The sequence below is a fragment of the Lissotriton vulgaris genome, chromosome 3_1 (genome assembly GCF_964263255.1).
Source record: "Lissotriton vulgaris chromosome 3_1, aLisVul1.2, whole genome shotgun sequence".
Classification (NCBI taxonomy): domain Eukaryota; kingdom Metazoa; phylum Chordata; class Amphibia; order Caudata; family Salamandridae; genus Lissotriton; species Lissotriton vulgaris.
Window position 1 is genome coordinate 1,503,490,983 of NC_141689.1, and position 23,723 is coordinate 1,503,514,705.

At 45.7% G+C, this 23,723-nt stretch overlaps 1 protein-coding gene across 3 annotated transcripts in view; it reads left to right on the top strand.

Annotated features, from left to right (window-relative positions):
- Positions 1-23,723, top strand: part of RAP1GDS1 (Rap1 GTPase-GDP dissociation stimulator 1) — an 892,032-nt gene that overhangs the window by 861,800 nt on the left and 6,509 nt on the right. For all 3 annotated transcript variants that reach the window (XM_086961955.1, XM_086961956.1, XM_086961958.1), the window contains one exon: positions 7,648-7,776. In XM_086961955.1, coding sequence (XP_086818081.1) covers positions 7,648-7,776 — 129 coding nt within the window. The remainder of the gene's footprint in view (positions 1-7,647; positions 7,777-23,723) is intronic.

Sequence of the window (23,723 nt, forward strand, 5' to 3'; positions counted from 1 at the left end):
ACTCTTGGGGTTTCTTCTACCTCCCTTCTCATTTTTGACTATTTTCCTGCCTTTCTAGTCCTCTTTATTTTTTCTGTTTCTGCCTATCTTTCTGTTCCTCTACATCATTCTCACAATAAAATGTAAGTTCCAGTTTCCAGAAATGTGTGTCAGTACTCACCACCTGCCAAATTAAGTACTGGTGAGGTCCCTGCAGTGGATGCATTTGTGCATGCACTGTCACACCTCACCTTAAGCAGGTAGATTTTATAAAGTAGAAAATCCACCTGGTACAGGGTTAGCTTCCAGGTGTTCTCCTAAACATCTGAGTGTTGGCCATTTTTATGGATTTTATTTTGTCTAGAATACACATTTTTGTACATTTTAGGGAAACAGAAAATTTATAAGGAGAGTAAATCTTCTTATGTGTATTTAGATTTAGGATTTTCGTTTGTGAATCTTTCCGTTGTGCATCAACTACGAATCTGTTCCATTCTGACACCACCATCCAAGGCCTTCATGGTTTCTCTTTTTTCTGCATAAAAAGTTAGCAGTGAGGGCTGAGAGCCCTTAAGTTGGTAGTAAAAAAACAGAAACAAGCAATTTTCCATCCAAACCCTCCCTTCTTTTCTGTGGGTTCTCTTTTATCCCTGCTATTCAAAGTGTTCCTGTGGCCGCTCTTGGACTCCACCTCGCATCTGTCATAACAGCTATCTATGCCCATTCAAGTACTTTTATTAAATAGTAAGCATCTCAGGCTAGCGAGCCAGGTGTTCCATGGAATGTGTTGAAACGCTATAGACTAGTGGACTGTACGTAATAGAATACATAACATTTGAAGAGAGTATAAGATATCAAGCAGGCTGATTCAGTGAACCAGCATGATGTAACAAAGATAAACTAAATAACATGCAAACAAAATGTAACTAACATTGTGTAGAATGCAGGCATGACTTAACAAGTGGATTGTTCATTTAGAAGTACAGTGCTCTTGGTGCACACAACATATTTAAATAGCATTAAAAAAAATACCGTAACAAGTTTTCCTGCTCCACATCACGGCAGTTGCCTTCATTTTATTTTATTTCAGGTATGGTAATAAGATCTTAAGTTAAAAAAAATAACAATAGAAATACACAGAAAAACAAAGGTTAAAGTTACGTTACCGTTAGGTGTTAAAAGAACACAATAAAGTTTAAAAGCACTGACACTCACCAGTTATAGTTCGCTGAGCTAACTATACCTGCGCCCCGCCATACAGTGCTTATTACTTCACATATTACATCAATCATGACTTGTTAAATGACATTGATGGCATCACTGATGATCTGTTTTCCTCCACAATGTGTTTCTCGGTCTACTGGGAAACTCAGTCCTAAAAGTTTTAGGTTCACACATCAGAATTAGCTTAGGAACATCTTCCTTCATCCAGACTGTAAAAGTCAGAGATAGTTGTCCATTCTTGTTTTCTGTCCCTTATATTTTTGATAGTTGCTAAACCATAAAGCACCACCAAGGGTTGTCTCTGGAAAAAATGGAGATGATCTAGGTGCTGGAAAACAATCGACATGGACCAGTATTGAAGTAATGGTATTGGTTCTGCCAATGTGCTATATAAAAAGCTAATCGTTTTTGCTCTGTTTGATTTGCCAACATCTCCTGTTTCTTAGAGTATGCAGTTTGGGATTTAAAAATTGATTTTTGTTTTTGGTTATCAGCTTATTGAGCCCATTGTAGGAGAGTAGGGTCTGCAATCCTATGATCACCCAGATTTTTTGCTTTTGTTTCACTGGTTTACGACTTTCTCTGGCTGTGGGCCTGCCAATCAGACCCACAGCCTGGCTGTTCTCTTTCTAAATTACAACATGTACCCTAGGTGCATTTACCAATTGGTACTGGGCCACCTTATCAGACCCTGTAACTCAGGGTATGGGTGTACCCAGGGCTGCCAGGGGCTGAAGCATGTATTATGCCACCCCTGGCTGGCCTCCTAAATTTGACACAACTGGCTGCATGACAGCTGGGGCAAAGTCGTGTAATCACCCTTTGCTGTAGGTGTAGTATACCTATACCTAACCCTAAAATGGACACACAGATTCCTATCAGTCACTCCTATGGCAGGCCTTGACAATCCTGAAGGCAGAGTGCTTGGAATCGTGTGAGATGGTGCTCTGGCATGAGCTGAGCCTGTCTGCAGCTTGCGGAACCAAGTCCTAATAGCTGTTCCATGATATCGCATACCATATACTCTTAAGTGCATTATAATCCTCGCGGTTAAATGCTATCTTTGGTATTGCTTTATCAAAACATGTCGAGTAAGGTGTCATACGAATTGGAATACTAACCCCTCGCCAATTCTGGCGACGGGGTTAGCATTCCACCCTTCTAGAGGGACACGACATGTATGTAACTGTGAACCCCGGTTAAAGTTAAACGAAGCCTCAGCTCCACAAAATGGATGCTGCCACCACAGACACAAGTCTGACCCCCTGCAGCTGGGAGTCCTTCCAGCGAGGGGAGCCTGGACAAAGGGTTTCCTGTCAGGGGCGGTGCTAGCACCGTCCCAGACATGGTTTTGTGTATGCTGGGTAGGCAGGGCTTTACAGGAAGGTGACTGCTGAGTGGCACCCCGGTGCTCACTACGCATAGGCCGGTCAGAACCAGTTCCAGGGGCACACCAGCCCCTGGCCTGGGAAAAGTCCGGCATGGCAGAGGGGTGTAACCACCCCCCTCCTAGTCCCACCCATAGGCAGGACCTAGTCACCGGGTCAGCCCCCTTTTTTAGTATAAAGATGGGAGCGGGCCCCCTGTTCAAATTAGATCATCTTTGGAATCAAGACACGACTTTCTTCGAAAGGACATCAAGATTTCTTCTTCAAGATTCTCCCTTGTGGCTAAGGAGTAGTCACCCTGCATCAAGCGGGCACCATCCTAAGAACACTGCGGTCTGCTGCAAGTCCTTCTTCACGAATCCGACGACCCAGCTCGACGAGACCCGGCTTCCCTGGCACCTCTGACCTCTACTCACCTCTACAGCAAAGCTGAGAACCGTGAGTGCGACGAGACCTCGAGGGACCGACGATCGCCAAGACTGCACGACTTCTTTGCAACAAGCCCACCGTGTGCTCCACTGGTGAGTGCTTTGGGGTCCGAGAAGCCCCAACCCTGAGCAGCTCCAGCACCGAAGATCAGCCCTCCAGCATCTCCACGATCTGCGTGGGGCCCTTCTGCTTTTGCGTGCTCACCGCGCTGTGTGGCTACTAGCCGGCTGGCTTGTGGCCTTCTTCACGACGCCCGACGACATCACTGCTGCTGGTCTGGTTGCTCCAGACTGGCCCTTGCTTCCTTCTTCAAGAGAGGCACCCCGGACCCTCCTGGTCTACTCCAGACGCCATTTTGAGTCCACCGTGTGGGCTTGAATTTGCCAAGGCTTTGTTGCCCAATCCTGGGTCCAGCGACGCCGACAGCTTCATCCATCGTGGGACAGCTCGCTCCTCCATCCTGGTCGCCGACAACGCCTCCTGGTCCGTGAGATCTGCGAGCACAGCGTCACCCACTCACCTAGTCGAGGTGGCTACCATCCGGTGCCCTCCTGGTGCCCACTGACTACTGGCTAGTAGTCTCGAACTTGGTCCCCTCTGCTTTCAGGTGTCATCTTCCTTCGATCCAGGCTTGGATCCATCGAACTTTCTTCACTGGTCGCCTGCCAGCAACTTCTTTCTTCCAGGCTCCTGGTCCGTCTACGAGGATTCCCAACGTCTTTTGAGACCTATGCAGCTGCAGCCCCTGGGCTAGGTAACTTCGGCATTTCGGTGCCCCAGCATAGCCTCACTATCCAAGGGTCAGAATCCACTTTCGTTTTCCTCCTACCAGGTCGGGTTCGCCAGAGAACACTAACTTTGCAATTACTAGCTACCATAGACTTTGTCCCGCATCACGCGTGAGAGTGCACACACTGCACCCGAGTCCCCTAGGCCTCCTAGAAGTAATCTGAAGATTCTATAGTCAAGTCCTAGCGATTCCAAAGCCTATTAGTACTGTACTTACCTGCTAGTAATTTCGCATTCCACTTTCAGAGTATATGGTTTTCCGTGCCCCTCGGGCATTTGTATATACTGTGCTAACTTAAGTATTTTCGTAAGAGTTTTGTGTTGTGCTTAGTACCCTGTCCTCATAAAGAGTACAGGGCTGTTGTGATTCTTAATAAATATCTTGTTTATTTTCATAACACTTGTGTGGTGTCCTTTCACTTGGTGTTCAAGGGGTATATGTGTGGTATAACAGCTGGCTTAACACGCCCTCTCGAGTCTTTAGCCTTAGACTGCTCGTATCCACGCTACTAGGATAGCTGGTCTATAAGGTTGACTTACAACCAATCATCAATAAGGGTTGCTGGACTGATACATAGTGTTCACTAGAATAGTGAGCACTGCATATCAGGCCACCTTCTCACACCCATAACCCCTGATGACATTAAATTGGTGACACGAAGACTGCCTTTATGCAGAAAATGTCAGCTAAAAAATATGTGAACTTAAATCATTCTTTTTTTGGAGACCTATGTACAGTTTTCCTTAAAACACGTCATTTGCTTACTGCGTTTTATTATAATTTCATATTAGGAAATCTTTTGTCCACCATCTGGATCCTCCTTCGACTTCAATTTAGGGGGGTCAGTGACTTGACTCTATTTAGTCAGGATTTCAGAGCCTCGACTTACTTTGTGCCACTAGTGATAACCACTGCCTTTCAGGTAGCCTCCTGTATATGCAGGCGTGACAATCAAGGGGGCTGACCTCCATAACGTTACCCAGGCTCACACAGTAAGGATCATAGTCATCAGTGCATTGCACCTTGCTTAATATCCTTTGCAGAGCTGCCACAAAAGCTTCTCTGCATGCCTTCGGTCAGCACGGTCCCTTTCTAGCACAAGTGGAACCAGAGATTCAATAATATATCATCTGTACTGCCTTCAATGGCCTTACTGTAGCACCAGCTATGGCTATGCACAGTATGTTATTTCATAAGCTGTTGCCCAGTCCAGACAGTTGTCTAGTCTAGTTTACCTTTTATTGTCTCGTCGATCTTGATGAATGATCTGTAATTTTTTGGGTAATACTAGGGAAATGGGCATTGAATGGTCATGGAAATGGACACAAGTTACTCCTTGTAGAAGCTCTTGTACTCTGATGCTTTAATTCCTTTTCACTTGGTTGAATCACCCAACATCCCCACGCTTTTCCTACATGTTGATATTGTTGGTGTGGATAGAGAGAAAGGAAATTGAAGATAATTTAAATCTGCAAGTACACAAGGGGTAAAGTTATGCATGATGTGTTTTGCAGTCGCTTTTTCATTTTTTACTATGAAAAAACTGTTCAATTGGTCATAATAAAGGCAGTGGAATTAAAGACAGAAAGAGGAATCACTATGGTTAGTAATTTGAACGTAATACTCGTAATTGCTAACACCTTTTTATTCTTGAAAAAAAGATATCATAATTATTATTATTAATACTTTTTTTATTTTACTGCACTCTACGCTAGTATATGTAAATGGAGCAGGACTGCTGATGTAGCGGAAACTGCATTTTATTTGTACGGGTGCATTATAATCATACATGTAGGGCGCACCCGCATATAATCCTTTGTCGTGTTAACATGAAGTGTTAGAATTCGGAATATAATAATGTGAAACATGACATATTTAGGCCATTGAATAGTACAATGAAGAATTAACGTAGAAAGTAAATGTAATTAGCAGAAAACATCAACTTGAAGAACTTGTGTTGTGCAATTGACAATCATTCATTTATTGAATGTGTTTATTAATGTGTACTTTTTCATGTAGGTAGGAATATTAATTGAACATGTCTACATTTCTTATGCAGATCTCTAAAGCACGTATGGCATTTTCTTATATCAGCTGAATTTTGTAGGCCGAAAAGCAATTTTCCCTGAAAGTTCTTGCTTTATAATTAATAGTTGAATTTTATGTGTGCTGTGGATTTCGTTCTTTCTTACATTTTGTGTTGCTGGTGGAAGAAGTGCCCTTGTTAGCTGGAATAATGTCTGTGTTTTATTAGTCAGGCAAGGAGAGAAGGAGATACATTGTAAGCCTAAGCCAATAAGGGAAATTGTTGTATTTTCACACCGGAGAAGGCCTGGGAATCAAGGTCAACGTGTTGCAGCTCAGGAACACCACTGTCCTGTGGAAAAGTACCTATGAGATCGTGTTCAGAGCAGATGGCGTGACCTGCAAGGATTCTTGGGAAAAATACCTGTATTAATGAGATGCTACGGTAGAGAAAGTACCCACTTTCTTCTCTGCCTTCGAAGAGTGAACATCTCAGAACTAGCTGTCTCTCGATAGCTTTATGCTATCCGACCCATCGATGGTAGAAAGACTTCTTAGGAAGACTCCACATGCGGACACCTTTTATTCCTTTTCCTGAGAATGCTTAAGTAGGGTTGTCATGTTGGTGTTAATGTAGGGATAGAAAGATGCTGCATTTTCATCAACGATCGATGCAGGGAAATTTGGACCTGTGCTTTTTGATCCTTTGCCTCCAATTTCTTGAGCTAATTGTTTTGTGCATGTTGCACTGCTTCAATTTTTTTCGCAGGTTTGGATTTATGCTGATTCACATTTATTTTTACACTCTTGTTTTGAGTTGTCTTTATGTTCATTTATTTTTGGCATTTACGTAACTAACCTTACCTAGTTGTCTGTGGTACTATGTGTCCAGAGAGATTCCAATTGGATTGATTGGCATTAATAAACAACTTTCTCCCCTTTATGCTTACATGCTGCTAAAAAGAACCATTGGATTGTGATTCTAGGACAGGTCCAGAACTTATGGGCCCTGCCCTTTCACTGCCCAGACCCCAAAAGAAAGCACCATCATCTGCTTGTGACCAGCTATTTAAAAAATCACCTCTTCTGCCATGGGGCTTTACAGCAGCCCTTAACCCCAACTGTAAGCAAGCTGGCCTACAAGCCCCTACGACTGGCATTGGTGGGTACTGCTGCAAACCGTTAAAAAATAGCTGATTTTGAGGCAGGGAAACTTTTTCTCACTAATTGTTTTTGGAATCCTTCCTTGATTAAAAAAACAAATTACATTAGGAAGACACCATGGTCTTCAGTACTTGATTATTATTATCACCACCACCTACCGTTTACTATCAAACCAGGTCTACACAGAATCACCAAACTATTGCATATTCTTAAACTTGACCATACCTTTCATTGTTCAGCTATACTTGATTGACTTGCTGGGGTATAAGCCAATTACTAAAGATATGGAGGAAAATAATTCATGCATGGAATGGGATACATGGAAATGAGAAGGGTGTCATGTGTACATGGACCAATCAAGGTTGTCCCAGTTCAACGTTCCCAGGAATATGTATGCAACATATTTTTCCATTAACTATTTCTCCTTGTGACTGTACCAGAGATTACATATTTTTATTTACTACTTTATCATTTCGAGCATAACATTTCTCCATAATGAATCTCAAGTGCAAGTCTATACTTTGATTTATAAAAAAAACAAAGAGGAAACAATTGGGTTGTGGCATAATGTTCTGTACAAATTGGAGCAAACTGCTATTGTTGCGCATGTAAATCTGCTACAAATAGTTTCGACATTGTATATTTCAGGCACTTCTGAGAAGGATTTAGAGAATGCAAAACTGGTTGAAGTTCTTCATCGACTGTTATCAGATGAGTCAAGCGCCCCTGAAATCAAGTACAACTCTATGGTGCTGGTCTGTGCAGTCATGGGTTCAGGTGAGCATGTTCTTATATTTTCAAGCCAGAAAAGTCAATGTACTAATAAACCAGGGTCTACTCATAGGACCCAAATCACTTCACAAGCAGAGTTAAGCAGGAAATATTGGAACAAACCTCCTAAAATGGACAGCCCTTTCAAAGTTTCTTTGAATTGTAGTTTTAATTATTACAGCAGTATGGGAATGATACAAGACATGCATTGATTGAAGTTTGTACCTTTCAAATTCTTATAAGCATTGAGTTCCCATAGCGGGAGCAGAGTACCCACATTTTGATGTCAACTCAGTTTGTCTTTTATTTCAATTATGGGGTTCAACATTTTGAACTTACGTTTGGGCTTTCAAATATGTTCCAGAGTGAGGGACACCCTTATTCAAGAGTGAAACCATGGCCTGGTCTGGGAGATTTTTTAAACCTATCACAACATTTTAATCTAAATTACCCCTTTTGATCTGGGTTCTTCCAAATAGTTTCTAATCATGCTGATGATTTCGAATAATAAATGTGGTCTATTTTTGTTCATTTTTGTGTGCAGCTGTCCCAGCCTCCATTTTGATTTCATTTCAACACTATAGCCTAAAAAGGTTTTGATTCTGAAATCAGTTCACTGGACCATGAAACATTTGAAGTTTTTCTTTAATTGCTCACTACAATTCTTTTTATCTTGGGACACGTGAGCTAATCCAACAATTGGCTTCTCATTTACTCTCAAAGAAAATTGAGAAAGAAAAGGAGACTTTATCTCATAGATGCAATAAGGTGGTGGAGAAGGAGACCGAGAGACCAGAGTATGAGATGATCTTATGTCTTTATTAGAGTTATATGAGTGGGGTTTCTACTAATGTGAGGAAAGAAAAAAAAATATCTTTCTCAATGTTCACTTCGCTCTCTTCCTTCAAAGAGCAAGGATGTCCTTCAGGCTTTGAGATGTTTCAGATTGGAAGGGCTTGTTCTAGTCATCCAATTGCTCAGGCCACCAGGAAAATATGAAAGCAAGAAAGAGAAAAAAAAGAAATCTTTGAAGAGGTAAATCCGTGTCGGGGAAAAGGGAGTGAGGAAAAGTGCACCCGACCTTCACCAGTGTAAGCACGCGTTTTATTAGTGCCCTTGCTGTCTCCCTTGCTCTAATCCAACCAGAGCAGAAGGTTCCGGTATGCCGCTTAACCACCCCTTCACTTCCCCGTTTCCTCAGCCCCACACGGCCCCTAACCGGCCCCGTACCTTGTGAAGCCATGATCCTCCTGGGTCATGGCCGCCTCCTGAGCGTTGCCGAAGTGAGTCCGCTCCCTTCTTTGGAGTTCTGGGGTCAGCGCTTCCGCTCGACCGGCTCCTGACGTCTCTTCTTTCGCAGTGAAGACTTCTCTTTCCCGAGGTCCTGGCTCCACAAAGAAGGTCTCGACATCCTGCTCTCTCGCCGGCAGTTCCCTCTTCCACCATTCGGATTCCCGATGAGAACGCCGATGCAGCGTCTTCTCTTCCTGTTTGAAGGCCCAGGGATCATCTGACCACCTCGCGTGATCGGCTGACGAAGACTGAGTCCCGGGGATCTTATAGGGACAGTACTCCTCCTGTTCGTAAGACTGAGTCTGCAAGTAGAGAAGGGGCAGGGAGTGAGGTAAGGGGGTAATTGATCAAGTTCTGGGTCTGAGGTGGGGTGGTACTCATGTTCCTCGCCACACATGCACATATGACTGTTTTTTGAGAAAGTATCCAAAGTATATACCAGACGGTGGGGATGGAGATGGAGTAGCACAGGTTCTCTCGGAGATTTACGGCCAGTTATGGATTTTTCCCCATTTTTATTTGAACAACACAGCCAAAGGGAACGCAGGGAGGGATATAGGAAACTCCGAAAGAGAAACACAGGACCAGATTCTGGGATTAGCAAGTCAAATATGCCTAGATTGTAAAACAACAACTAATTTCAGTAAAGGCTGAGGTAAATGCATAGGAACCTCCGAGGGAGCAGTGGAGATTTCAGAATGTAATCCAGTGAAAATATAGATTATTGGAATGTAGTGGTGAAGCTGGCATCCAGTATTCTCTTAACCTATGTGCTCAAACCGCCATTTTCAGAGCAGTGCTGAAATAGCTTTTTATGAGTCAGAATAGGATTCATAGGCAGTGTGCCCAGCCAACTATATTAACCAGTCATACTATTGTATAATCACATTCTAGGTGTTGCGTTCACATTTGTTACTATTACCCATGCAGGATGCCACACATGGTCAACATATGCCCAGTAAGGCATCCCTACAGTGTGCCAGGCATTGTAATAGTAAGTCTACTTACAATGCACATGCCAATTATTGACATCATGCCCGAGAGGCAATTTCAAAATATGCCAGATAGGGGCAGTGTGTGCACATTTTGGTACTCCTCCCATATGCCAGACATTAACATCGTATGTCCTTTTACAGATCCTCTGATGCATACATATCCCTTAAAAAAAAAACCACAGATCCTCCACAAACACAAGCAGCACCCACAACCTACAAACCCACAGGACCCCAACTCCCACCATACATGGGATTTGAGTATCCTGCTGACCTCTACATACACAGACAAACACTCCCAACATGCACACACCCATGCCCAAACTACAGTTGTTCATCTCCTATCTACTCTTTCATGGCACACTGACATGCATGTTGTGTCCATCACCATCCTCCTGCCACTCGGCTGCACTACATCCAAATTCAAATTCAAAGGTACTTTATTCGGTTAAAATTATTAACCATAAAAGCATACAGAGTACAAAAAGTCATTAACATTAAAATAACAGTAAAATTTAAAATAGAAGTGCTTCAGTATTCCTTACAATCAGACAATACAGAATTGGTAGGAGCGATATCCTTATCTTATCAGAGTAACATATCTGAACCAGGGAATGGGTTCTGGTAAATATAGGTGGGTATCTGCTGGTATCTAATTGATACAGGGCACCTCCCCCCCGATGACATCCCTCCACACTCCACCTTGTATTTGGCGAATACGCAGTTCTAGGGTAAAAATCGCACAATTCAAGTGTGGTTATAGGCCCATCCCCTCTTTGTGGCTCCACACTTCGCAGATAAGGGACGACCTGGTTATCCCGGAAGTTAACAATGACCAGATCTCCCACTGTGTTCATAGGACGGGAGCCTATCCACCCCACACTTCTGACATTTAGGATTGACCCGTTAATATTGGATGGCAGCGGTCTGTTCTTTGTCAACCAAAACTGGACTTTGTTTTTAAGGTCCTGGTGACCTTCAGTTTTTCCGGTGGTGAGCACAGGGACTCCCGAGAGGACACACGTAGGGTGCTGCCTCTGGTGGTAGGTTTATACATTTATTTCTCGCAGCTAACCCCTCAGAACATTTACCTACTTTCGACCACCCAACTCTGGGGACAGAGCTAAGGGCCATTAACGGTTCTTTGACTACCTCATTTTTAGAAACAGATAGTACAGGGTCTGGTGGCTTGATCTGGGCAGTTTTGCTGTGTACAATGGTGTCAGGCGTTTTAGAGGCAACTGCACTCTGGATTTGATTTTCATGTATTATTAAGAGCTTTTCCCCAATTCGCTCGATCCTTTCAATAAGCGGGGATAATAGGGTTTTTACCAATTCTTCAAAGTGGGCCAACAGAATAGATGGTAAAAGGGATATAGGGGTTTCCAGTAATTGACATTCTTTGGGGGTCTCGGGGGTGGTGGTGGGAGTAACCAAAGGGGACCTTAAGTTTGTTTTTTGCAGTTTCGCTGGTTTCCCCTTGAGTGTAATACCTTTACGTTTTGTACTCTGGGTGGGGACCTGAAGGTGTGCTATCCCCTGAGGGGTAAATTTATCTAATATTACGACGGGAGTTTCCACTGGGCTATTATTAGGTTGATGCAAATTCCTGGGCTGGGGGCTTCCAATACCCATAGGGCGTGTTAGGGAACCAGTTTGTTCAATTCCCTGTTCTATGGGTATATACCTGGTATTGCAAATAGCATTTAATTCCCTCTGTAGTACAGAGTTCGGCGAGTCGGTTGAGATTGGAGGGGATTGTTCGTAACATATGGTATCTTTAGACAGGCTTTGTTCAATTGTCTCAAAAGCCGAGGTCACCCTAGTTATGTATAAGTCCAGTGTCCCCTTGAGTGAGCCTCCTTGAGAGGCGGATTGTTTGGCTGGCCCTTTAGTGGTCATGGTGCAACAAGCTTATGACCCAGCTACACACACCTAGTACAGGACCAATGGATGTCTAGGTAGACTAAGAGGCTACTGTGTAACAGTAAACAGGACAATCGTTAATAGTCTCTAGATGGTTAGTCTCCGATTGGGCGTACCTTAGTTCGTGTCCATAGTCCCGAGAGACTGAACAAGATGAGTGTCCCGACCTGACCGCCTCTGGCCTCTGAGGGCCACAGAGGGCTCGCCCTTAGCCCGGACTTCGCCCGGCATCCCGCGATGCAGGGCAGAGCGCAGTTTAAAGGCGCCTCCTGGCGCTCTCGTGACGTGACGGAGCAGCGCCCCTGCTAAGGCAGCCGGGAGATGTAGTCCCGGGGCGGCGGCGCTATTCACGGCAGTGAATGACTCCTGGCGGTGGCGGCTACAATGGAGGGCTTCCTCGCCTCCGCCCTCCGGTCCTGGTGAGTGTCTCACTAAAAATGTTCTCCTTTTTAAAAAATAAATAAAAAATCCCACTTTCTTACGGATAGCGCTATCGCTATTTACTCCTTTAGTAACTTTAAAGGCTATTTAGCCAGCTTCAAGGGCGTCTGTGTCCACAGTGTTTGCCCCTTTGATAGACTCAGCCACCGCTTACGAAATGGAGTCCAGGAAAGTCCGAGTAAATATTGTGGGTACAGGAAAACAGCTCAGTTGAAGAGGCTGTACAACTCACCGATACTGAACAAGAGTAAAAAGCCAGTGAAGTCCAGGCTTAAAATCCCTGCAAGGTCACATCCGCAGGGACGCTGCACGGGCTGGCCTCCCCCCACGCTCCCCTCCACTCTGCCCAGCCTCAGCTCTGCATTGTCTCTCTTCTCAGCTCCCCTCCGGTCCCTCAATAGACTCGTGGCATCATACTTCACTCGAAAACGAGCCCAGAAGTGCAGAAACGGAGGCCGGTAGAAACGGCACACAAATTCAAAGAGAGTGCAGGGGAAATCGAAGTTAGCACCGAAGCGGGAGGCAGCAGAAACGCCAGGTACCTGCCACCGCCATCAGCCGCTGGACTACATTTAGAACCCAGTGACGGTTAAAGAGGTTTCAAGTGCCTCAACACTTTCTGCTTCTCCATCGCATACTGGCCAAGTGCAGATTAGGCGAGGCGGGTGAGTATTCTCCTCCAACTGCAGCTTTGTTGTCCAATTGGTGGCCCTGCTTCACCTTCTGCTTTGTTAGGTGGCATGTGCATCAGGCCAGTGTCATGAGAGCGACCCCTCAGTGCAAATCTGTTCTAACCTGAAGGGCAGGTAGGAACAGTATGAGGACGTACCTGCTTTGCCACTCAAAGGCTTTCCTCAGTCCCATCACCCAGTCCAAATGGACCTAGAAACTGGAACTTCATCTTTAGAAATAACATAATTGTGTGCATTCATCTATCAAAGATATTATCTGGCAGCGCATCAGGTGATTCTTTTCCACTGGGGTGCCGCCACAGTCCCAACACACACTACATGGCTTCATAGTCTGTGGTGGATCCTAGACATGGAGAAAATAACTCAGGTCAGGAGAATCGCTCAGAGAAACTTCAGGAACTCTGGGGCTCCTTTATCTCTCACGTCTCTATAGAGTTCAATGAACTCACTTGCCCCAAATCCTTAAGGGGCTTTGCCTGCTCCTGGAGGCCCACTCACTCATTGCAGATGCAACACATGTCACGTAAGCCAATACCAAAGGTAAACACATGCAGTCTTGCCTTATTCACCCCATCAGGGTCACATCCACCTTTGCCCTTGCTGAACAACGAGTGAGTACATTGGGGAGAAGGGCGGGAGGGGTTCAGTTGGGCTTTTTCTGTTTGTTCCTTTCTTACTCTAAAGGCAGTAGTTGATCCCCCCCGTTTCAATCATAAATATTTTGGCCCCGAAAACACTAGCTGTGAGCATGATTGTTGTTTGCTTTCTATGTTGATTATTGTTATAATTGTAATAAATAGATTTAAAACCACTAACATATTACCTTTGTTTTTTTTAATAATTCTTTGTAAACCTGGATCAATGTAATAGTGAGTGGTAAATCCATATGCATGAATTCAAGCCCAAGTGGGCTTCATAGTCACAGTAATAAGGTAAGGGCTGTGAAATATGCGCTGTGCAGTGCGATTCATCAGGAGGCACATATGTTTGTTGTACATCAGTTGAGGAAAGGCTTCATTATAACTAATTATAACTAATTATCACAATTCAGTACATTAGTTTGTAAACTATTTATGAAAATTCCATATAGAACATCCTCATCATAGTTATGGTAACTGGTATATCCAGTTTGTGACCTTGAGCCCAAGTGGGGGTTTCCTTAATAGTACTAAAGTCATGCCACTGCAAACTTGTATATATGTGGTACCGCAATACTTAAACTCCAGTCCAGCATATTGTGGGTATGTTGTGCAAATGTTATCCTTCGTATTCTTTCAAGTAAATCAAGTTCCATGTTCCTCTGTTGATATATCTGTGTGTTCATGAGCTTCCATGATTCATCAGTGTCTTTGATGGACGTGGCCCTTTTTGCAGGGTTATCCCCAAACATTTTGCCTTCTTCCTCCTATTTTTTCTGACCTGTTTCTGTTGGTATTAGGGCAATGGCCACTTTACCACTGCTACCCAGTGCTAAAGTGTATATACTGTCTGCGTAAACTGTATTGGTGATTGGTTTATCCATGATTGACATATTTGATTTACTAGTAAGTCCCTAGTAAAAGGCACCAGTTGTGTCCATGGTATGTAATTCAAATGCTACTAGTGGGTCTGCAGCACTGATTGTGTCACCCACATGAGTAGCCCTGCAAACATGTCTCAGACCTGCCACTGAGGTGTGTGTGCGCAGAGTTTTGAACTGCCATGTCGGCCTGGCAAGTGCACCCACTAGGCTGATGGGCCTTCCTGAGCTAAAGTGGTGGAAGGAATTGTCACTGACATCTGAATAGAACTGTAACTGTCCTCACACAAGGCTGTCTCCACCCTCCTATAGTGTGTCTGGAGCCAAGTCAGAGAAAGGCAAGGTCTTGCGCTCTACAAAGACATCCCTTTGGAGTTTGCCTACTTCAAAGACAGAAACTGGTATAAGTACTGGAGCTGCGACACCAGAACTTTAGAACACTTCTGGACTAGGAGGAGACTCTGACAGGAAGAAGAGCTGGAGAAGCTGTAGGAGGGGAACTTCCACTCTGCTTGTTTCTGTGAGGTGCTGGCCTACTGCTTGCTACTTCTGTCTTGGGGAGTGTTTTCATCATCCTGCTTGCCAAGGTTCTCTGGGTGCTTATGTGCACATGCCTCCTGTTAAGAAGTCTCAGGGCCATCAAAGAGTTCATTTGCAGCCCCTGAATTCCTCCGGTGGGAATTCTGATCTGTCAAGTGGTGCCAATTCCAGTTCTGAACCCTTGGGGATGGCTTCTGCTGCAAGAAAAGAAGAAAATCCATGCAACGGTCTTCAGCGTCAGGTTTTCAACTGAACAGCAAACTTGTGGCATGAAAAACAAACACATTGCCACGGTACAGCCAAAGAATCGACACAGCGCCTGGTGTGCTGCTCCAAGATCACTACAGCCCAAGCACCATGTCTCTGAAGTCTGAGGCACCTGCTCCCACTCCGACACAGGCCCTGCTGTAAGATTCAACGTGTCACCTGCTCGCGGCTGGGAGAATTTATGCAGCGCCTGTTTCGCCAACGCATCGAATTCAGCGTGCCAGTATTTTCCATGCACCATACCTGTGCGCCAAGTCTGCATCGACGTTGGTCAGCAATAAGAAATCGAGGCTGCATGTCCGAAATCTGATGCATCACCTCTCCTTATAGAAGGGAATTGATGCAAAGAAGAAAGGATTAACCACATAGCTGTGGAAAAGGAAGAGACTGGTGTAGAGCTTTTTGGTCCCAGTTAAGTTCAGTTTTAGTACTGTGTAACAATAGAACTCATCCAAGTCTTAACCTTGACTAGGTGTTTCTGTAGTTGGTTAACTGGAACAACTTCCTGTGAGCATCAGATGTTGAACACGTTGACCGCAGCGCAAATTCCAATGCGGTGCTGGCATTCTAATCAGTGGGCGGGTGTTAGAAATGGGATTCCTGGCTGACTGAGGTTCCTGGGATGATGTAAGGTCCTGGTTTCATGTTTGTACGATTGATGCCACAATCTACAGTAGGGCGGATATTTTCCTGACCAGCTGGTATGAGAGGACATGGCTGGTTGAGGTTTCCTATAAAGATGTCCAACACTGGTGCGGTGACCGAGTGGTGAACCCTGATGAATCTGCCATAAAACTTACCGGGCAGTGAAAAATGTCGGTTACAGGTAGTGGTATGCGACAGTAAGCTACCAGCCGTTTTACTTCACCAGTACACACCAGAGTTAGTAATAAAGTTGTACAATTGGTGTGTCTGTTGATTTTATCTCACTCTTCTTTGTTTGTCACACCAGGGAGTTATTTCTCTAGCTTCTTGTCCAGCACCTTTCTGTATGCACCTTTTGCTTTTAACACTGTTTTCTTCTTGGAAAAGGAATGGCAACCGATGATGAGAAAGGGGCATAGAATTGGTAACATCTGCCAAGTTCCCTGAGGGTTGTTCGCCCGTGAGGTGCCTTCCTCTCCGCCATACATTTTTTCATGTATTTATTATTTTTTGAGTGTGGGTGGATGGGACTGTCTCAGTGGGGCAGACATCATTGGATATGTCGAGTTGAACCTTGCCCGGAATCTCCTGTTTTATTTGACAAACAGTGGTTTGTTGTGGACAGTAAGGCATTAGAGAATATACACCTTACCGTAAATAGAGAGGGGGTGTGTCTGGAATTAGATAGTATATTTTCCAGACAACTATGTACTCATATCTACTAGACGTATGCTAATCATACAAAAACACTACTCTAGTTAGGGCAAGGGAGTTACACTCCAAAGATAACCCCTGCTCACCCCCTTGGTAACGTGACACGAGCAGTAAGGCTGATACCGGAGGCGTTGTAAGTTAAGCATTTGCGCACGCACTCACCAACAACATACCAGGCTCCCCACAAAAGGAACTCCACACAAGGTTATAGCACGAATAGCCTTTGTATTCTCAAAACACCTTAGAGTCGTAACCACATCATGTACACTGTGCCATCTGGCACAGGGCAATATTTAAACCGGACAGGGCCATGTGGGACACGGGCAGAATTATTTACACAGGACAGGGCCACGTGGGCCAATGTCAGAATTAGCGCTTGGTGAAGAACTAGTAAAAATCAGAAGATATATGAACTTAGAACACAGCCAGTAATCCCTGGCAAGACACTATACTCGGCGTCAACCTGTAATATAAATCCTAACAGGCACAGTATCATCTAAGGCGAGAACTCTATCCTACGCCACCTCATAAGCCTAGACATAGTAGACCATAATCTCCTAGCATAACGTGCATCAGGATCCACTTACTCACATAACCTGCAGTATGGAATAAATCACACCTAGACCACAGTAGAGAATTACAATCAAACATCAGGCAATAGGCAAACCTAATAATCATAAGAGCACATCTAGGAGCATCAATCAAGGTGCATAAATCATTCTACAAACACTACATTTCCTAGCACCTACATAAAAATGACATTAGGGTCTGGCACCCTATAAACCTGGGAGTCCTCTGGGCCAACTGGCCATCTATAAGGGGCTCAAATGCCCTCTGTCCATAAAGTCAGGGCTGCTACCTAAGCAGCGACAGTCACGGGGGCGCACTGGGCGCAAACCTAAACGTGGCAGCTGTCCACTACTTGGGAGTCTCGATGAATGCCTAAACGTTGCAGCTGGCACTAAGTGCTGCGCAGATGTGCAGGCAGAGATGGGGGCAAAGGAGTGTGTCTCGCTCCTGGATTAAAAAGATATGTCCCCCTAAAAGAAAGAACCTAAACGGGGCAGCTGCCCACTAATTGCTGGGCAGCTGGGAAACAAGTCTGTGGCCGGGGCTCCCACTGGCCCTCAGGAATAAAACTGGGCCATATGCTGGAGCCCCTTGGCTCTAAAGGTACACATGTCCCCATGGGCCCTCTGGCTCCTTAACTCATTCTGCGCCAACTGGGAGCCACGGGGATCTAACAACCATCAGGAGCCATGGAGCACACTGGCTCCTCAACTAATAAGCATGGGCCCCTCTGGGCCCAAATAAACAAGTATGGCCAGACGTTGGAGCCCTCGGGGAATAACTGGGGGGCTCGACACAGCCCCTGACCCCACTCAGGAAGGGAATTACCCTCATCGTTGGAGCCATCCGAGGCTCAGGACTCATTAATAAAACGTGGGGGCGGCCCACTGCTATCCGGGGCCGCCCTAAATGCACCCATGACGCTGTGCCTACACAAGCACCAACACACGCTCGGAGCCCCCAGGACACTCACCGGGTCGCTCGAGTCTGGCGGGGCTCCTCCTGGTGCTCGGTGCAGGCCTGCGGGGCTCTCTGTCGCCAGGGCTCCCTCCACCGCATGGGAGCCCCGCAACACTGGTGCTGGGTTCTGCTGGCGGCCCATGGGTTCTCCCTAACTCCCGGGAGCCTCGTGACTCGGCCGCCTTGCTTCTTCTCCTCGTGGCGGGACTTTTCTCGGCGGGGCTCTCTCGCTCCAGAAAGCCTGGTCGGGCCTCGCTGCGCCGCACTTCCCCGTGGACCACTTCTCGACGCGGCAGGGCTCCCCTCACTCATGGGAGCCCTGCCAGTCCGCCATCCTCCATTTTTCTCCCTCTTTTTCTCGGGTCTCCTCACACGGCACCCCTTCCCCCCAGGCAGGGAGGAGGAAGCGGAAACGAAGTGCCCATGTCCCGGGCGAGAGGCGCAGGACTTCCGCAGCGGCAGTGAATTCAGAGGAATAGAGGGGTAGGCTCCCTCGAGCAAATTATAAATAGCAGGGTGGGCAAATGCAAAAACAACCTAATAAGTTCAACAGAGATCAAATGAGGGGTAGGCTCCAACACCCACAAGGCAAAAAGTTCAGGGTGGAACCTGCCAGAAGGGCCAAGTCCAACAGCGGGGTTCGGATGGCCCCCAGCCGGCCTTCGCACACGGCCACCGTCACGTGTGACGGCTGGGGGCCGTCTGCAGCACCGAAGGGGTTAATTGGGTGTTGTCAGAGTAGGACTGCATGCGGACTTGGTTTGCGGCACAGGGGCTTGTGGGGCTAGTGATTGAAATTATAGAAGGCAGGAAAGAGAGCAGAACATGTGTAAACACATTAAGAGGGTTGAACCGCCTGGGAAGGGACAAAGGCAAGAGGTTAACTTACGAACTCAATCCTTCACAAAATTACTCCAACCATTTGAGTTTTGTGGAGTCTGCTTGAGCCACAGTTGTTAGTCTATTTAACAAAAGTGGGTGGTCCAGTGTTTCAAGGGCCGTCCACTGTGTTAAGGGCCACAGATCAATCCAGCACAATGATAAAACCTCTCACTCTATATGTACATATCTCTGGACTTTGTCACAAAAACCAAACAGCGCACTTTCTGTCCCAAGTATTGACTGAACATGACTAATGAGGAGAAAGCCGGTTGTCGCCAACCAGATGACTGCAATTAAGAAATCACGTTTTGGGGAAAAATGTTGGATGGGACTGGCAAATGAGTGATTGGTTTCTAATTATGTAAGATTGTAGGATCTTTATTAAGTAAAGAATGTTTAGTAAAGCAATTTCTCGCCATCGCTTTACTTAACTGGAATGCACCTAGACCTGTTGCTTATTAACCTGTAACCAATTTCTATGACTTTCTATAAAAAGCATTTGCAAAGTTTCGCATTTGGGAGATTTTGAGCTATTGGGATTGCAAATGGCAATGCCTTTTTTTGTGTTTAAAAAACTACAATAATAAAAGGCATTATCATTTACAATACCAATAAGTCGAAGTTTTGAAAATGCGAGACCTATTGGATTGCAAATGCTTGTTAGTATGTTTTGCATTAAACCGTTCTTAAACACTGCTGTTTGTATTAAGGCCAGTGTCTTCCCTCTTCTCATTCAACAGGGCAGTTCATGTGACGGGCACATCGGCTCCTCAAGTCTAGCTGTTGAGGCACTTGTCAGGGGGCATGGTATTCATAATTGCTTCCCTCTGTTTGTTAGAATTCAGCACCAGATGCTTTCTCACAAGATGTGAATATTTTTGTTTTTACTTTTGATAAAACAAATACTGTTGATAAAAGAGCGTAGTGCGTGTGCAGCTTGTTACTTATGTTTGACCCACCTCAGGCCAAATTCACACTCAAGTGTTTAGTTGCCCCAGAAAGGTAGGGGGGGCATGGAGGAGCCAGGTTACAAAACAAAACGTTTCCAACACACTCATCTGCAGAACAAAAGAAACATTTGGCTATAGAGCATTCCCTTACAGAAAGGGGATAAGCGGGACCCCTTAGTTTGGGATGCATGGAAAGACTTACCCGCACAGCTAGGGGGGGCGGGGGGCGTTCCGCCCCAGGCGGCACCTTTTTTGAGGCGGCTAAGGCGGCCGCGCAGGCGGGCCGGCACTCACTGACTCACTGACTGACTGGAGGAGGCCCGGCCGAGGCCCGTTGCGACCGCGGAGGCCTGTGACTGTAGGCGGTGGCCCATTGCCGGGTGGCGCTGCTTTACACACACAGTCATAATCACGGTACCACTTTGAGTTTTGACCTGTGACACCCGTCGGACGACAGTGACAGCCTCAGCCATCTCCCATTCTGATTTACTAAGGCTAAGCACACATGCATGCAATATTTAATAAATGTCGTTTGGTTCCGATTCGAATCAGTCACGTCATCAACTCAGGGCCCCCACCTCCCAGCCTCACCCACAGGGCCGTCAATCAGTGTAACGTGCGCGGTGCGCACAGCCGCAACCAATGACGGCCCTGTAACATTTTGGGCCAGACCTCTCGCCACCTCACCGTAGCCAGCCAGACACGTTACGCTCTGCGCGCTCACCGCCCCTCCCGTCGTGTCGAGGAGTGACTGTGGAGACCACCACCACCGTTCTTGCCTGGCCTGGCCTGGCCGGAGCCCTGTTGCAGCTGCCCTGCCCTGTTGCTTTACAGTACTGTTGCTGTGTTCTGTGGCTGCGGGCGGGCGGCACTCTGCGCGACACACACCATAAAATAATTGAGGTGAGAGAGAGTTGGTCGGAGTCGAGTCCAGAGATGGGGGCAGACATACCAGGGTGGTGGGGCTTGATAGCTGCCAAGGTTTCAAATCTCTATGTGTGACTGTGACATCTTCAGAATTTCAGTGTAATTATGAGTGACATTTCAACTACTATGAGTGACACTGTCTTGCAAGCAAAATATCATACAATAAAGACGAGGGAAACTTATAAATATTTGAAATTAGACTCACTTGAGCATAGAGAAACTCAGAAGATCTTAAAACTGCTGCAAATGCCCGAGATGGCTGACTCACAATTACGAACTAAATTATCAAAATCATGTCACACCTAGCAATCTGAAACCTTGGCAGCTATGAAAGAGGGTGGGCATCACTTCACATGACAAAGCTTTGGAGACCATGCCCATACTTACATATTTCATAAAAGTGTTGATAGGAAGTATGTGTTTTATTCTATTGCTATTTAATTGCTGCCCTTGTACAATGCTGCTTGTATGATAAACTCGTGAATTTTGGATAGAATAATGTATTGCCTAATAAGGAAAAAGACGAAAATAATGCTAATTAGGCAAAAATAAAAGAGAAGGAGCATGTTAAAACAAGGAGAATAAAACAAATCACTTTAACCATGTAGTGGCTGTTGTCCAAGTCGGGATCATGCAAAAAATGAATGTGATGGGAAAAGGTTTATCTCATGGACTGTTGTGAACGTAGTCGGTAAAGCTGCACTGCAGGGGCCACCTTATTCATAAGCAAATGTTGTAATCTGGAATGTAAGACGTTTCAAGTAACTACTATATCAGCCTCAGATGCCACCACTACAAAACAATAAAAAGCGGGCATCTCTAAAACAGGTCACGTGGCTCTTCTTAGAATGAATACCAAGAAGAGCAAGTACTAGCGTTTAGACTGCAGAACCATAGGACCCTAAACCGGATGTGATGGTCCTAACACAGAGCTAAGCTGCCTCAGGCCTGTACCATAAATGAATCCGAGTCAGCTGACTCACCGTTCCAGCCGCCGCAATCTGCACATGTGTTACAGCAATGATTGCTGGGCAGGCTTCAGGAGAGGCTGTGAGACACCCAGCTGCCTGTAGTATTTCCAAATGTCACACCAGTATGGTGAGAGGCCCCGGGTTCGGCGCACCGCCCCCTACACCGTTAACTTACTTGGGCGAGTTAATAAACGACGAGAACTGCATGCACTCTTTAGCAGATATAAACAGTTTGTCATTTTAAACAAAGACTTACTGCATGTATGCTTTGCCGTTGGTTTTATAACAGACAAGCTTCTCACGGATCACCCTGCAGCGGAGCCTCTCGTCCTGCTGCAGAGTACATCTTCTGATCCATGCTGCCAAGACAGTCCGCACCCGGTACATGCTCTCTGATCTCTCCGGAAAGTGAAAGTCCGCTGTCTATCAACTTTTCCAGTTGATACTGTCAGAGGCTAGCTTATGACGTTTCCCTGGTTAATGCGAGAGAATCTTTCTTTCTTGCCTAATGTTACTGTGGAGCCGCCCGCAAACCAGCCAGCGCGGAGGCACGCCTTCCTCAAAACTTCGCGCTTCTTGGCAGCAGGATGTGACGTCCCCAGCGCGCAATTGTAGCAACAACCTTGCTGGTCATTGGACACTACCATAGATGGATTCATGACGTTAGGCTGTCACTCAGCCACGCCGCACCGCACCGAATCTGCCCACATGAAGTTGATACGTCTGGCACTGCAGTTCATTATCACTGTAGTGTGATACTGCCAGCACCTCCTTAGCTCCTAGTGCAAGAGCCAAAGCCTGCTTGCTGCAGGAGCACAGCTCGCAGCGCGCGCAGTGCCCTGCTACGGACGGCGTACTGCTGTCTACTGCTGCCTGTGCTTGGTGCTTTTAGTTAAGGTAGAGACACAATGCAGATATGCGTGACACTGCATTTCAGTGCGGTAATGCGGATTACCACACTGAAATGCGTTAGTCTAACACCCGAAGCGTGACACTTGGCAGGACTAATGATGGTGGAAGTTATAAGGCGCCGGCCAGGAACTCGCACAAGGCACCAGCCACGCCCGAGAAAAATAGTTTTTGGGGCATTTTAGACAAAGTATTTACTGCGCATTAAGTGATAAACAGTTCTGTTCTGTAGAATCTCCAGTCCTGATATAATTCTGTCTCGAGCATTAACCAAATCTACCCTAAAAGGGGTTGGATTGTACTTGTGTGGTGTCCCTTTGTAGTGTTCTTCACTGTGATACTGCGTATGATCATAAATGCTTTACACACTGCCTCTGAGATAAGCCTAGCTGCTCGTGCTACGTTACCACAGGGTTGAGCAGGGGTTATCAAAGGGTGTAGCCCCCTTACTCTGACTTAGGAAGAAGGGTCCCCACTTGGACAGTGGCCAGCCATTGCCAACTAGAGACCCCCATTTCTAACAAACAACCATTCCGATTTTGAGAGTAAACATCTCAATGCCCATTAGATTCCCCATGTTAGACTAATGTTCTGGTTTGTTACCTTTGCCTCAAATTGTAAAGCGCTCTGATATCCTTCGGGTTCAAGTTCGCGCTATATAAAACTTTATAAATAACTAAATGTAACTTTCATGATCGAGGTAACTGTGAGCAGCAATACTACGTGTCTCTCCTCGGAGACTCGGGCATCTTTCA